We start from the raw sequence: 16,094 nt of genomic DNA, 5'->3' as shown, positions 1-16,094 counted from the left end.
AACGCGCGTGCGCCTTGAAAGACTCCGACTGTTCTGCTCCAATCCCCTCCTTCCTCCCCCTGCAGGCCCCGCCCCTCACCCTGCTCTCGTCCAATCCCCTCCTCCCTCCCCTGCAGGCCCCGCCCCTCACCCTGCTCTCCTCCAATCCCCTCCTCCCTCCCCCTGCAGGCCCCGCCCCTCACCCTGCTCTCCTCCAATCCCCTCCTCCCTCCCCCCTGCAGGTCCCGCCCCTCACCCTGCTCTCCTCCAATCCCCTCCTCCCTCCCCTGCAGGCCCCGCCCCTCACCCTGCTCTGCTCCAATCCCTTCCTCACTCATCCTGCCCTGCTCAAGCCTCTTGGCCCAACCCCCTTTTGTCTGTCAATCCCAGGTGAGCCCGGTGTCTCTCCAGAGGCCAGCTGGTATCCTAGGCTCCGGTCACCTCTCGGTCCAGGCCTTCCTCCTGCAGACCCAGGCAGAGTCCGCGTGTTCCACCTGCTGGAGTTTCCTTTTGTCAAGTCTCAGGGGGAGCCGCGTTAGTCTGGATCTGTAAAAGCAGCAAAGAGTCCTGTGGCACCTTATAGACTAACAGACCTACAGGAACACGAGCGTTCGTGGGTGAACAGCCACTTCTTCAGATGCACTACATGCATCCGACGCAGTGGCTATTCACCCACAAACGCTCATGCTCCTGTACGTCTGTTAGTCTATAAGGTGCCACAGGACTCTTTGCTCCTGTTGTTAGGTATCAGTTGTTCAGTCCCTCGGGTTCCCATTGTCTTTCTGGGCTCCTTCATTGATATGGGTCAGCTTTAGCCATTCCTGACCCATTCAAGTCAGCAACAATGATGTGACAGAAACACCTCAAGTCTCCTGTTCCGCCCCAAGAGCAGCTGTTTAGCCCTTTCGCATCCGCTGGGTAGCAATCCATAGTCAAGTCCTTGCCGTCCATGTCATTCCTGGAAATAGTACAGAAAAATCCCATTTTGTCACATATGTCAGACTCATTCATCCTGCCGTTGCTTATTGTTTGTATTACAAAAGGACTTAGAGGACCCAACCAACAGTATGGCCAACCTCAAGGACTCCAAAATTATAAGTCAGGCCCCTAGGAGATTTGCTTTAAAATAATGAAATTTTTAACAACAATAAATGGTGGGCATTTTTTGTTTGTTTGTTTGTTTGATTCTTTAGGTTTCACATTTTCAAGCTTGTCTCAGCAAGTATGCGGGCTAGAAACTTACCGAGCAGAGAGTCTCACATGATCTCATTACTCCAGGAGCTGGGGCTTTAAGGAAAAAAATCACACCACCAAGACCGTGGTCTAATTGTGCCAGGCACTAGACAAATACATAGAAACAATCCTTGCTCTGCCAAGCATATCATCTAAATAGACAAGTCAGACAGAGGGTGAAGTGGTTTGTCCAAGGTCACACAGCAGATCAGTAGCAGAACCAGGACTAAAATGATGGTCTCTTGACTGCTACACTACCCACTAGATCACACTGCCTCTGTCCTGTGTCCTCCCTGTCCCCTCCTCACACCCAGTTTGTCTCTTTTATCCACCTGTTGCATCTTATCATCAATCTAGACCATGAGTAATCTGGGGCAGGATCTTGTCATGTACAATCTTGTATGTACAGTACCTAGCACAATGGCTCCCCAATTCCTAATTGGGATCCTAAGCGCTACCATAATACATAAAAGAAATAATAACTAGTGTGGGGCATGGGTGGCTTCCCAGCAGACCTGTTGGTAACCGTATCTGTGATGGTGGCCATGGAGCACCTGTGGGCAGCTGAAGCCAGTGGCTGGGCAACCAGCCTTGATTTAGCCACTGGCTCCTTGATCAGCCAGTGGTGCTGCCTGCATCCTCAGCAAGCAGACTAGCAAGCACAGCAGCAGGACATGTGTCCCTGGTATTGCACTTTGCATTCAGTGGGCAGAAGGCAGATCTTTTTTTCCAGGTTTAACCACACAAATAAAGCCCCCGGCCTGCAATACTCCACCCTAATTGCTCCATTGTTCAGGATTTTTCCTTCCTATCTAGGAAACTAAAGGGTTACAACCATAGAGCTCCCAAATCAGCAGGCTCTTAGAGGAGATGAGGAAACATAGTGAGGGGGAGATTTAACAAAGACCTTCCTGTTCTCAGCCTCCCCCTGACACCAAGTGGCTGAGCCTTGCTGCTGGGACACCTCTCAGCTCCTTCTGCCTGCAATGGCTGGATCCCCTTCTCCACTGATGACCCCAGAAGGGGAGTAACGTGTCCCCATCCCAGAGCAGGAGCAGTGAGTTAGGAGGAGGCGTAGAGAGAAGTGGCCCCTCCCCTGGGAAAAGCAAAAAGGGAGGCAAAAAAATCATTGCCTGTGCTAAGTGGGGCAGAAAGGAGTATCGAACTCTGAGCCAGGCACCTCTTAATGAGGTGAGCTAAGAGGCAAGGATACAGAGGTGGCTGTCACTCTTGTCACGCCCTGTAGCGTGCTGTCTATCTTTAATAATAATCCCCAGCTCTTCTATAGCGCTTTCCATCAGTAGATCTCAAAGCATTTTACAGACAAGAGCAATATCATGATTCCCATATTACCACTGGGGAAACTGAAGCACGGAGCAGAGAGGTGACTTGCCCAAGGTCACCCCAGGTCTCCCAAGGCCCAGTCCAGTGTGGTGTCCAGTAGCCCACCCGGGTTCAAATAAGTGAACATGGTCCATTCTCGAGAAACTCAAAAGCAGTTTGAAACCACAGCTGCCCTGGTGCTGCAGTGACCAGGTACAACGTTCCTCTGGGGCTGCTCTAACTTACTCCAGAGTGTGGCCAGGCCCTGAATACGGGATGTGCAGAGGTGACTTCGGTACCTTTGCCCTGCCACTGCACAGGAATAGAGTAACTGAGGATCGGGTGCCCAGTGTGTTTAGATGGGATGCAAATCAAAGATTGCTCCCACCTTGCTCTTCTGGGGGGGGATTCGGCTCCAGAGCTGCAGTATCAAAGGGTTTGTTTCCCAGCTTAAAACGTCTGTCTCTCACACACAGGAAGTGATTCGTGCCAGGACGCTCTTTCTATTCCAGCAGATGTTGGAGTCGCTAATGGCAACAAGGAGGCAGATCATCATCCAGTAGGCCCTGACGAGGCAGAACCACGTAGTGTATTGGGCAGAAGGTCCAAAAAGAACCTTGCCCAGCGTCCTTGCCAAGGAGAAGCCTGTGAGGACTGACACAGGTCGGAAAGGAATCAGACAAGCCATCCAGAGAAGAGTCAGGGGAAATCTGATCTGGCTGAAAGGGAATGCAAAGACCTCCGAGCCACGAAAAGGAGAAGGCCTACAAATGTCTGCAGTGTGGGAAAAGCTTCTACCTGAGCATGGCCCTCATTGGACACCAGTTAATCCACTCAGGAGACCGAGCCTACCAGTGTCCTGACTGCGGGAAGACCTTCACGCAGAGCTCGCCCCTGGTGCATCACAGTAGGATGCACACTGGAGAGAGGCCCTACCTAGGGTTACCATCCGTCCGGGTTTCCCCGGACATGTCCAGCTTTTTAAGTGTTAAATGGCCATCCGGGGGGGATTTCTAATCAAGTAGAAATGTCCGGGATTTCCCCCTTCCCCTCCTACGGAGTGCGGCGCAGCTGATTGGACACCTGGCCTGATTGAAAGCCGGTCGCAGCCACTACGGCCTCTAGCAGCCAGAGTCCCTCCCCCTCCCCCGCTCCCTCTTCCCCCACAGAGCAGCGCGGCTGTGTTTGATTCCACGTGGGGCCTGCATTTCTCCCTCTGCCGGGGGAGCGGGGGGAGCAGGGCAGGCAGCAGGGGTGTGTGTGTGTGTGTGTAGAGGCTGCAGGGGGTGCAGAGGCTGCAGGGCGAGTGGGGAGCAGGGGGCACAGAGGCTGCAGGGGCGGGGGGGTGCAGAGGCTGCAGGGCGAGTGGGGAGCAGGGGGCACAGGGGCTGCAGGGGCGGGGGGTGCAGAGGCTGCAGGGTGAGTGGGGAACAGGGGGCACAGAGGCTGCAGGGGCGAGGAGGTGCGGAGGCTGCAGGGTGAGGAGGAGCAGGGCAGGCAAGGAATAGGGGCTGTGGGGCGAGTGGGGAGCAGGGAAGAACTTAGCAACCCCAACCAAGATCAGAGCGGGAGGGAGGAGGGGGAATGCGGGGTGCTCAGAGGAGGGGGCAGAGTTGGGGCAGGGACTTTGGGGAAGGGGTTGGAAGGGGGCGGAGAAGGGGTGGGGTTGGGGCGGGGCCGGGGTGTGGGGAAGGGGCAGAGTTGGGGTGGGGCCGGGGGCGGGGCCGGGGCCCCGTGGAGTGTCCTCTTTTTTAAATGTTTGAATATGGTAACCCTAGCCCTACTGATGTGCTGACTGCGGGAGGAGCTTCAGCCAGAGCTCGCACCTGGTGTACCACCAGGGGACCCACACAGGAGAGCCACCCTATTAATGTGGGGAGTATGGGAAGGGCTTCTACCAGACCTCGCACTTCGTATACCACCAGAGGACCCACACGGGCGAGCGGCCCTACAAATGCCCCGCATGTGGGAGGAGCTTCAGCCTGAGCTCCAACCTTCTGAAGCATCAGAGGATCCATGTGCGAGACAGACCCTACAGGTGCAGCCAGTGTGGGAAGAGCTTTGGTCTGAACTCGAATCTGATCAAACATCAGAGGGTCCACACGGGAGGGAAACCTCATCTCTGCGCCGACTGCGGGAGGAGCTTCCGGTGCTGCTCCGCGCTCATCCAGCACCAGAGGACCCACACGGGGGAGCGACCCTACAAGTGCATCCAGTGTGGAAAGTGATTTAGTCAGAGCTCCAACCTGATCCAGCATCGACGGAGCTATGTGGATGAGGGACCCGATTCCCCTTCTTAATGTAGCAAATTCCCAGACTGGATCAGCCCCAAGGTCCATCTAGCCCAGTGCCTTGTCTCTGACAGTAGCCAGCACGAGAACCCCACAGCAGGCCGATGTGGGATAATCGGCCCTCCCATTAAGGGATGATGGCCGTATTATTTGGACACATAGGGAGAAGCTTTCAAAAGCATCCGAGAGTCCCTGGAACTCGTGCTTCTAAATCTGTTAGGTGCGTCTAAAAATCTCCTCCTGACCATATATTTTAGAGACATTTTTATCTTCTGGTTTCTTGCCTTCTGCTCCCATAGAGAAGCGGAGCTGTGGGGCGGGGGGGATTTGGATCAGCCCATAAGGCAGCCCAGGAAATCAAGGGAGGCAGAGGAGTGTATTCAGATCCTTTCTCTCTGTTATGAGATGAGTTACTGCAGCAGCAGCCAGGTGGGTGGAGCTCAGCAGTGATTTCTGGGAGGGCTAAACCTGAAAGCAGAACCACAAGGGTGGTAGGGTGGGCAGCCAGACTGGTACATCATTTAATAAAGAGGCAACAGCAGGAAGAGCTGAAACATGGCTGGGTCAGGATTCCAGAACACCAGGAACTGGTCTCTTACAGACCTGGGCGTATGGCGTGTAAGTGCCCGAAAGGACAAAAAAACCAGAGAGATCTTAACAAAAACTGGGCAGTCACGCTTACGCTTGTCACCAGACTGTGGGTAAAGTTCTACTGGACCAGGGAAAAGAGACAACGCAATCCCCCTTGATCTCAGCTGTATGGAGCACGGCGGACATGCAGAGCAGATGAACCAGTCGGGATGGTTTTGAGGTGGCACATGACAAGGATATTTGGGGCCAGATTTTCAGTGTGTTGGGTGCACGCTGGGTCTTTTACTCGTTTGCAAATTTGGCCCATCGTGGTTTGTAAAACCTGGCCCTTCTCTGAGTACCTCAATGGGAGCTGAGCTCGTTTGAAAATCTGACCCTGGGTTGGTTTGAAGAGGTCTTGAAATGTTTCTGAATTGTTTTCTCCTGAGCTGTGTGCTTGAAGGAAAGCCAAGTCATAGTCTACCCGATTGGGTGTAATGATGATGCCCAGGCATGGCACACTGAGAGTAAAGTGTGATCCGGGGCACTAAGCATTGTGTTGTTTGCCTTGCAGACAGTTTCCAAGCGTTTTGGGAGGGGAAATGTAGAGCGTAGGAACACGGAAATTCCCAGACTGGCTCAGACCTGAGGTTCATCTGGTCCAGTATCCCGTCTCCACCAGCAGCTACTTCAGAGGAAGGTGTAAGAACCGCACAGTAGCAGATGAAGGATAACCTGCCCCCACATTAGGTCTCTAACAGAGAGCTATTTAAGTCCTGAAGCATGAGATTTAATAGCTCCGCTCATGTCAGCAGTCACTGTTCTAACGCTGGATTTTTTTTTGTTATCTGTGTAAATATCCATTCCCTTTTTGAAGGACTCATTGGAATTTTAGAGTGAATTCCCCACTTGTGTCCAATGTCATTTTACTTGGATCAATCACTAGGCACCCTCATATTATCCTTATCACATCCAAAAGGGGGGAGCAGCACAGAAACCATAGAGGAGGATCTGCTAAAGGCTCATAGCTTTGTGACGTTACAGAAAGTCTTGGATTTGGGGTTCTTGCCTTCTTGCTTATTGGATAAACAAACCTATCACTTTTTCAATGTTCCACTTGTCGTCGTCTTTCTTTCCTGGGTCTCGGGTGGTCTTGTTATAAAGGGCGAAGGCTGAGATTTTCCAAGATGCCTAAGGAAGGACTTTCATGTTTTAGGTCTTGTCTATCACAAAATTTGTGGGAGCTGAGCTGCGCCTGTGGTATACAGGAGGTCAGAACGATCATCACAATGGTCCATTCTGGCCTCGGAATCTATGAAAATAATAGTAACCAGCTCTTACATAGTGCTTTTCATCCATAGATCTCACAGTGCTTTATAAAGGATGGCAGTATCATTATCCCCATTTTACAGATGGAGAAACTGAGGCACAGAGAAGTGACCCAACTTACCCAAGGTCACTGGTAGAGCTGGGACGAGAACTCGTATCTCCTAAGGCCTAGTCCAGGGCACTATCCACTATGCCACACTGCCTCCCAAAGCTTGTATGACTGTAGATAAAGTGGCAAACCCCCCCCCCCCCAGTGTATACAGTATAGCTTATTCCCATCTGGACCAGCTCTTGAGGGACAACATGATCCTCCTAGTAGAGGACTGGACCCCAAATTTTCCCCTTACTTACACGAGTGGAAATCAGACTTTTCTGGTTTTCCCGATTTCTCCCAAATCAATAGGATTCTGCACCTAGAACATTCCCTGAGATTCTGGACTAGATGGGACGTGGCATTCAAAAGCTATCGCATGACTGACGGAAAGACAAACAGGGAAATGCCAGTGAGTTGTGTACAGAACTTCCCTTTGCTCGACCAAAAATCAGCAAAGCCTTAAAATGCCCCCTCCTATGATGCCTGCGGAACACTAGACAAAGGCTAGACAGCTGGTGTGGGGATCACATTAAATCCAGCTTTGACAACCCAGGGGAAAGGAAGTGCCTCCCAAAATCATGAGAGTAGCTAAAAAATCCTGGGATTAAAAAAAAATTAGGGTTAAATTAGAACCTTTAGGGGTCATGGTTTTCAGTTTTTCTCTACTACTGCGAAGTTTAGAAACAAACTTGATTTTTTTAATGCAAACTGCGATTCACACCGAACCCCATGACTCCAAGAGCTGGGGCTTTAAGAAATCCCAACTATTGGATGAGTCTCTGCGCACTGCACTGTTACCCTAATCATCTCCTCCCTGCCCCGACTGTTGGGGTATGTCAGGGTTAAGTAAAGACTTGGGTAACTGCTATCATGGTAATAGCGAGTAAAAGCACAGGCCGGCACTGTTTCTTCGCTTGATAGATAAAGGTGCCATCCTTCCCCCTTCCCTTCTGCGTGTTAAGGATAGATAAGCGTTGCAGCTGCATAAGGAAAGTGGTTGTCTGAAGGACCCCTTTGTGTGAAGAAGTGTTATCTTCCCCCCTCCCTTCCTCTCCCAGCTACATAAATGAGCTTGGGGTCATGGCCTCTTCCTCCCTCCCCTGTGAACTTAAGGGAACTTGTGGCTACAATTATTGAAAAGAAATGTATCTTCAAGGTAAAAATGTCTGTATGCTTAATGCTGTAAACAGTAAACAAGGGCGGGGATAATTATATTCAGTATATAGCTATTAATATTCATTAGATGGGCATTCATATGTCATCACAATTTGTGGAACGCAATCCACAATAAAGTTCATAATCCAGTCCTCCAGCTTTCCAGGAAGCCGGTGGCCTTCCTGGAAAGGAGATATTAAAGCCTGGCTAGCCGCATGTCTGGAGTGTGCCCGACACCAGCCAGCCCCAGCTGGTCACAAGGGAAAGCTCATGGAGCGACCCTTAATTGGTCCCTGGGAAAGAATACAGATGGATTGTGTGGGTCCCCTTCCCCGCACTAAAGCTGGGTATCGATTCATGCGGGTAATAGTAGAGGCAGTCAGTATATGGGTGGAAGCCTTCCCTACTCGGGACCAAACCGCCAAAACCACTGCTCGCTGGGGGTTTCCCCGGATCATGGATTTGGATCGAGAGTCAGCATTTCACAGCTCCCTATTGTGGTACCCCTGTAAACTGCTGGGTGTGGAGCGGCAACTCCACATCCCCTACCACCCTCAAGCCGCTGGGCAAGTGGAGCGCATGAATCACACCATCAAGGAGGAGCTTTGGAAGGATGCCAATCTGGGAGGCACCAGTTGGGCCGAGCTCTTGCCTTTTATTTTAATACGTATCTGAGCCCGGCCTTTCAAAGCCACAGGCTTCAGTCCCCATGAACTTCTACCGGGCAGACCAATGCCTCGGTGGGAAAACCTGCTCACACCCCCACCGATGGAACAGGTTGTGCAGGCTAACATGGAGGGTTGGAGCCTCCAACAAGGAGGCTGCCCAATCAGAGGGCAAGTCTAAGGCCCAAAGCAAGGCCTGGTATGATCCCCCACACAATCCCCTGGATCATATACAAACGGGGATGTTGGTGATGTATCGTGCCCACGGCCCCCATCCCTTCCCGGTGCCTCGGTGGGAGGGTCCTTATCTTGTAGCTGTCATGATTCATCCATCTCTGGTGTGCTTATCCCAGGAGGGTCAGCACTGGTGGGCTCACGTCTCTCAGGTAAAGGTAATTAGGGTGACCAGACAGCAAATGTGAAAAATCAGGAGGAAAATGGACCTCGGCCACCTTTTTACAGCTGGGGTTTGGGGATGGGTGCAAATGGAGATGGTCCCAAGAACCCGTGTGGCAAGTGCAGATAGAATATAATGACACACGGTTTCTAATTGGGTCCGAGGTGTCCTATCCACGCACAGCCTTAGTGTGGGTGGGACAGGGAAATATATGGGAGGGGTGGCCACAGGAACCGCCGCCCCTGCAGTGCATAGAACCCGTCCTGCCTCAGCATTGGGTGGAACAGGGAAATAAGGATAAGAAACTGTTGTGTTGTTTACTACTTCTCATAACACAAGAACTAGGGGTCACCAAATGAAATGAATAGGCGGCAGGTTTAAAACAAATAAAAGGAAGGATTTCTTTACACAATGCACAGTCAACCTGTGGAACTCCTTGCCAGAGGATTTTGTTAAGGCCAAGACCATAACAGGGTTCAAAAAAGAACTAGATAAATTCATGGAGGATAGGTCCATCAATGGCTATTAGCCAGGATGAGCAGTAATGGTGTCCCTAGCCTCTGTTTGCCAGAAGCTGGGAATGAGCGACAGGGGATGGATCACTTGATGATGACCTGTTCTGTTCATTCCCTCTGGGGCACCTGGCACTGGCCACTGTTGGAAGACAGGATACTGGGTTAGATGGACCCTTGGTCTCACCCAGTATGGCCGTTCTTAGGTTCTTATAAAATTTGCTGGGAGGGATCGGCCGTGCTTGATGGCCAGGTTCTGGAGGGTGGAAGGTGTGTGGAGCGGGTGGGATTTGGACCAGGAAACTTCTTGCAGCTGAGAAACTCTACTTATCAGATTCATATACCAGCCGTGCGACAGCTTAATGTAACCGGACACCCAACAATACCCATTAATTGGACTATGGTAGTGCCGGAACCCAGCTGGATGAACTGGGGTCTTTTGACACAGTTGCGCAGGCAGCTTCAGGCCAAACAACACCGAACACAGGTCTTGGAAGCCCAGGGCCTTCGAGGAATGAATGCCTTCCAACTAGCTACTGAACTGCCTGCTGATTATACTTGCACTGATGTAGCCTGTGCCCTTTGGACAGGCCTAATGGACACTCATTCGCTCCTTGGTCATATTACTCATGTTATAGGGGTGTTATTCATATTAATTGTATTACTGATCGTATTCATGGGGTACTTTAGGTTATGTGTTGCCTTAGCCTCTCCCCGGAAGCCATACTTGTAGATTCAGCGGCTTACCCCTTTCATGACCTGCCTTCTCTCTCTCCCCGTAGCATGACCGGTGGACCAAGGTATTGGGTTAACCGGAGCCAGGGCCTCCAGCCCCGCCATCCAGTGTGTGGGAAGGAGGGACACCTGGACCCTTCTTTGAAGAGACTTGGGGAGTGTTGGGGTACGTCAGGGTTAAGTAAAGACTTGGGTAACCGCTATCATGGTAATAGCGAGTAAAGGCACAGGCAGGCACTGTTTCTTCGCTTGATAGATAAAGGTGCCATCCTTCCCCCTTCCCTTCTGCATGTTAAGGATAGATAAGCGTTGCAGCTGCATAAGGAAAGTGGTTGTCTGAAGGATCCCCTTTGTGTGAAGAAGTGTTATCTTCCCCCCTCCCTTCCTCTCCCAGCTACATAAACAAGCTCGGGGTCATGGCCCCTTCCTCCCTCCCCTGTGAACTGCTCATTAAGGGAACTTGTGGCTACAACTACTGCAAAGAAATGAATCTTCAAGGTAAAAATGTCTGTATAATATGCTTAATGCTGTAAGCAGTAAACACGGGCGGGGATAATTATATTCAGTATATAGCTATTAATATTCATTAGATGGGCATTCATATTATTAAATAAGAGTTTTGAGGGTGTTGTCGTTAATGTGAGTATTTACATATTAACTTAGATAAAAGAGTATCACGTGATTAACTCGGGGCTTACTCGACAACTGGGTCGAGCGGAACAAGTAACGGAATAAAGAAGTCCATTTACTCAATCCGCCTCTGGGTCAGCCTGCTCCTCCTTTCCATCTCCAACAGTAACCTACTCCTCTTCAGAGCATGGGAAAGCTGCTACGTGGAACCAGGGGAGCACCTTGGAAACCCAGCTCTTATGGTCTTCCAGGCACGGCGTAATGGTAGAGAAACAGGAGAGCCCAGACTTTCTCCAAGGATTCAGAAGAGAAGATGAATGAGAACCAGTAACAAAGTAGGGCAGGGATAGGCAACCTATGGCACACGGCACGCAAGCTGATTTTCAGTGGCACTCACACTGCCCAGGTCCTGGCCACCAGTCCGGGGGGCTCTGCATTTTAATTTAATTTTAAATGAAGCTTCTTAAAAACCTTGCATCTGAAGAAGTGAGGTTCTTACCCACGAAAGCTTATGCTCCCAATACTTCTGTTAGTCTCAAAGGTGCCAGAGGACCCTTTGTTGCTTTTTACAGATTCAGACTAACACGGCTACCCCTCTGATACTTAAAAACCTTGTTTACTTTATATACAACAATAGTTTAGTTTTATATAATAGACTTATAGAAAGAGACCTTCTTAAAACGTTAAAATGTATTACTGGCAAGCAAAACCTTCAATCAGAGTGAATAAATGAAGACTCGGCCCACCACCTTCTGAAAGGTTGCTGGCCCCGGAGGTAGGGCGCTCAAGTGGGCCAAATTCTCTGTTGGTGTAAATCAGCCGTAGCTCCGCTGAAGTTAACGTCGCTATGGGTGATTTACAGCAGGTGGGGATCAGGGCCCTACTGATTTCAATGGAGCTATGTCCGATTTACACCCGCTGCGGATCTGGCCCCACGGATTTCAGCGCCGCTGGTGGCTGATTTACACCCGCCGGGGCTCTGGCCCCGCGGATTTCAGCAGCGGCCCTTGGTACAGCGCCGTGCGCCGGGGGCTGAAGCGCGCTTTGCCCGCGCTAGGCGAGCGCTGTTACCGCGGGACGCGCTCCCCGGTCCCCGGGCTGCGCGCAGGCTTCCGACCATAGAGCGGCAGCCTCCGCCCGCTGCTGGAGCTCACAGGCCGGGGGGAGCGAATAGAGCAGGGACCTTCCTGTTCCCAGCCTCCTCCGGCTCGCTGCAGCCCGCAGCCCCCGGGTAGCCTGATCCTGCAGCCCCCGCGCGCCGGGAGAGCGCCCCCGAAGCCGAGACCCCGGGCCCGTCCGCTGCGGTGAGCCGGGCTGCAGGGCCGGGGCCGGGGAGGCGCAGGGAGAGGCTGCCCCGGGGGAAGGGAAGCGCCAGCCGGGGAGGCGAGAAATTGCTGCCTCTGGGGAGCAGCCCGGGATCGGGAGCCTGGAGGGCGGGGACCAGGGCCAAGGCGGCTGCAGCCCCTTGCAAGGGGGGGAAGGCGGCACGGCCTACGGGGCCAGCAGGCTACCGAGGGGCTCCTAACGCGCCCGTCCCCGGGGCCTGGAGGATCTGAGCAACGGAGTCCCCTGGGCGTGTGCCCGAACCTGCTGGGCTTCCCGGGGGAGAGAGGGACGGTGCCCGCCTGGGCAGCCCGGCTCCAAACTCCAGTGCCCCGTGCCAGGGTGGGGGGCCCCCAGTAGTGCGCCCTCTTTTGGCTAGTGGTTAGATGCGCTGTAGTGCAGCCGTGGATTAGCGGGGTGCTGGGGAGCAGGGGCTGGGATCGCTGGATCGTGGGGGGAGAGAGGGGCTGCTGGGGAGCAGGGGCTGGGATTCAGGGTGGGGGGTGCTGCAGGGGAGCAGAGGGAGGGATCCGGGATCACTGCAGGGGAGCAGGGGCTGGGATCCAGGATCTGGGTTTTGTTGCTGGTGATCCTTAGCTTAGTTCTCTCCCGTGGTATTATTCTGATTACTTTATATTACATTACAACCTAGGGGCTCCAGCCAAGATCAGGGCCCATCACGCCAGGTGCTACGACGCGGTGCAAGAGAGAGTCCCTGCCCTGAAAAGCTCACGTGCTAAAGACAAAGTTGGGAGGGGAAACTGAGGCACAGAGCAGGGCGGTTACTTGCCCCAAGTCACCCAGCAAGCTCGTGGCAGGGCCAGGAATGTCCCAGTGCGGTACCATAGCCCGAGACCACGATGAATGGATTTTGTTGGTTTTTTGCCCCAGAAGAGATCTGATCTTTATGTTTATTAGGAAGAGCAAGAGGCTTAATTCAGAGCTGGTTCTGAGCCAGCCAAGTCCCCTTGCGCGTGGAGGTCCTTCCCCTGAGCACGCCACCCTCTGCCCTTCAAATATCCTAGGATCCTGACTAATTTCTCTGCGCCCTATCCCATCTGCTGGGATTCCCCATCCTTCGGGAGCACGGGGGGGGGGGGGGGGGGGAGGGGAACACATTGTAACAAAGCCTCAGTGACTAGTTATCAAACCCCATTGTCACCTGCCTATTTGCCTTGTGTCTTTCGTTTGGGCTCAGGATTTCCCGGTTCCTGAGTCTCACGTGATATTCTGGATGGAACAAGAGGGAGAGCCACGTGTCCAGGATTCCCAGGACTTGAGGGAAGCGGAGCTGCCAGGAGGCACCTGTGCAGGTGAGGGAGATGTCGAAGCAGCCCCTGGACATCAGCATGCAGGGCAAAAAAGAGAGGAAATCCCAACACAGCTGTTGCAAGCAATACAAGGGTGGCTTTGTCTCCCCCTAGTGGCTGCAACGTGTATTGCGGTATGCCTCTGAGCTAATGGGCCTGATTCTTTAGAGCAGGCTGTAGGGGATTATGCTTTAAGATCCAGCATGGCCTAGTGGATAGAGCAGTTGTCTGGGCTTGAGAAGATCTAGCTTCTATTCCTGGCTCTGCTACCGACCTGCTGGGTGACCCTGGGCAAGTCACCCTGCCTCAGGTACTCCCGCTGTAAAAGGGCTAATAATACTGACCCGCTTTGAGGGAACAAGTGCTATATACGAGTTAGGTATTATCCAGCACCCTGCAGCTCCAGCTAAGTGTCTTCCAACAAGCTCCTTCTCATCTAGTTCAATACTCCAGGCAGGTGTCAGTGCTAAGCTTTCCACCCATCCTCATTGACTTCTGATTCTATCCCCTCTTTGCACCCAGCTGTTCTGGAGTGACCAAGTCTAGGGGGAACTGGGGGAGGGATAGCTCAGTGGTTTGAGCATTGGCCTGCTAAACCCAGGGTTGTGAGCTCAATCCTTGAGGGGGCCATTTAGGGAACTGGGGTAAAAATCTGTCTGGGGATTGGTCCTGCTTTGAGCAGGGGGTTGGACTAGATGACCTCCTGAGGTCCCTTCGAACCCTGATATTCTAGGATTCTATGCTGGATATTTACGACAATCTCTCTCCAGTTTATTACTTGTAATGATTCCCCCAAACAAGCTGAGGGCTCCCTGGTGGTAGGTGTTGTACAAATACATTTTAAGAGGGAGGTGGTCTATGGTACTGATACGGCCCCCTTCACCGTAACACGGCCGTTAGCAGTCATCCTCCCAGGCAGAGCAGGGCTGTCCTCCCCAGTGTACATGTGGGAACAGAGAGCCTGAGGACTTGTTCACCGTCACACGGCCGTTAGCAGTCATCCTCCCAGGCAGAGCAGGGCTCTCCTCCCCAGTGTACATGTGGGAACAGAGAGCCTGAGGACTTGTTCACCGTCACACGGGTAGCGGAGGAGGAAGTTGTACTGAGGTTTCTTGGATGCTAGTCAAATGCGCTAACCATTGGGCCACCTTCCTTCTCCACACCCCCCTCCCCTGAAGAGTTCATAATGGCCCATAGCCTCCTGGGTATTTAGGTGCCTAACTCCCAGGGGCACCTAAACGGTATTCAGTGGGAGTTACACACCTAAATACATGTGAGGATCTGGGCCTAATTAGACAAAAAGTGGGAGGAGAAACAGAAAAACAGAGAGGGAAAGTGCCCTGCCCAAGGTGGTGGCAGAGACACGAATAGAAGCCATGTCTCCAAGTGTCGGTCCAGCACTGCCCACTAGTCTGCACAGCCTTCTCTGTGCTTAGCTCGGGACTGGTTTATCTCTCTTCGTTCCAGCCGCCGATGGAAGTGTGAGTGAGACCGAGGGGGAGACGCCCCAAGAGGGAGGCGCTGAGCCGCAGGGGCCCGTCTCTGAAAGCCTCAGGGAGGCTGTCTCGCAGAGTCCCGATCCGGAGAAAGCTTGCGAGAGTCAGGGCCGGCCGGAAAGGCAGCGGAGAAAGACCCCGGGCAAGAGGCTGGTTAAATCCGCCACCCAGTGCGAGAAAGGCTTCCGGAAACTCAAGGACATCCTGGTGCTGCGGCGATCACATTCGCGGCTGAGACCCACCATCTGCAGCGAGTGTGGCAAAGGCTTCAGCCGGAGTTCCGACCTCATCCGGCACCAGATCACCCACACCGGCGAAAAACCCTACACCTGTGCCGACTGCGGCAAAGGCTTCAGCCAGAACTCCAATCTGGTGACCCACCAGCGCATCCACACCGGCGAGAAACCATACCAGTGCAGGGACTGCGAGAAACGCTTCAGCGAGAGCTCCGCCCTCATCCAGCACCAGCGCACCCACACTGGCGAGAAGCCCTACAAGTGCGGGGAGTGCGGGAAGCGCTTCAGCGTCAGCTCCAACCTCATCCGCCACCGCCGGACCCACACCGACGAGAAGCCCTACATATGCATCGAATGCGGCGAGAGCTTCCGCCACAAGTCGCAACTGAGACGGCACCAGAAGCTGCATGTGGCGTAGAAAGTGGCAGGGAGAGGGGGATAGATCGGATACAGAACAGGTGGTTGGGTGGGATGCGGGGGGAGGTTGTGAGATGGGGGATTCCTTGCAGGGAGGGGACGGGGGGTGGCGTGGATGGCTTGGGGGACGCTCTGTTGCTTAGGGACAGCTGGCGGTGGGATTAGATGGGAGACGGTTCCTATTTAGTTATGCTCTTTTGACCAAGGCTGGAGGCCTAGGTGAGTTGGGTGTGTGACTCCCGTTATATTGTCAGAGAAGTTTGAAAATGCCAAAGGAATTTAGGAGCTTACATCTGGTTGAACGACAGTGGGGCTTGTGGCTCTTTAAGCCCCATCAACTTTGCTCCTAAATCCCTCAGGTGACTTTGAAAATCACACCCTGGAGGGGTGCTTAACTCC

At 52.9% G+C, this 16,094-nt stretch overlaps 1 protein-coding gene across 1 annotated transcript; it reads left to right on the top strand.

The window, feature by feature from the left end:
- The first annotated feature begins 12,057 nt into the window (after positions 1-12,057).
- Positions 12,058-15,739, top strand: LOC128828085 (zinc finger protein 853-like). Its single transcript, XM_054012441.1, has 3 exons — positions 12,058-12,217; positions 13,435-13,549; positions 15,014-15,739. The coding sequence occupies exons 2-3, from the start codon at positions 13,471-13,473 to the stop codon at positions 15,694-15,696; spliced, it is 762 nt and encodes a 253-aa protein (XP_053868416.1). The 5' UTR covers positions 12,058-12,217; positions 13,435-13,470; the 3' UTR covers positions 15,697-15,739.
- The last annotated feature ends 355 nt before the right edge of the window (positions 15,740-16,094 follow it).

Source organism: Malaclemys terrapin, chromosome 23, assembly GCF_027887155.1.
Source record: "Malaclemys terrapin pileata isolate rMalTer1 chromosome 23, rMalTer1.hap1, whole genome shotgun sequence".
Lineage (NCBI taxonomy): Eukaryota > Metazoa > Chordata > Testudines > Emydidae > Malaclemys > Malaclemys terrapin.
Note: the sequence above shows the minus strand (reverse complement) of the source record. Positions and strands in the feature narration are given on the sequence as shown.

Coding starts and splice junctions, on each gene's coding strand:
- LOC128828085 (XM_054012441.1), top strand. CDS start 13,471: ATGGAACAAGAGGGAGAGCCACGTGTCCAGGATTCCCAGGACTTGAGG. Junction 13,550..15,013: donor GCCAGGAGGCACCTGTGCAG/GTGAGGGAGATG, acceptor TCTTCGTTCCAG/CCGCCGATGGAAGTGTGAGT.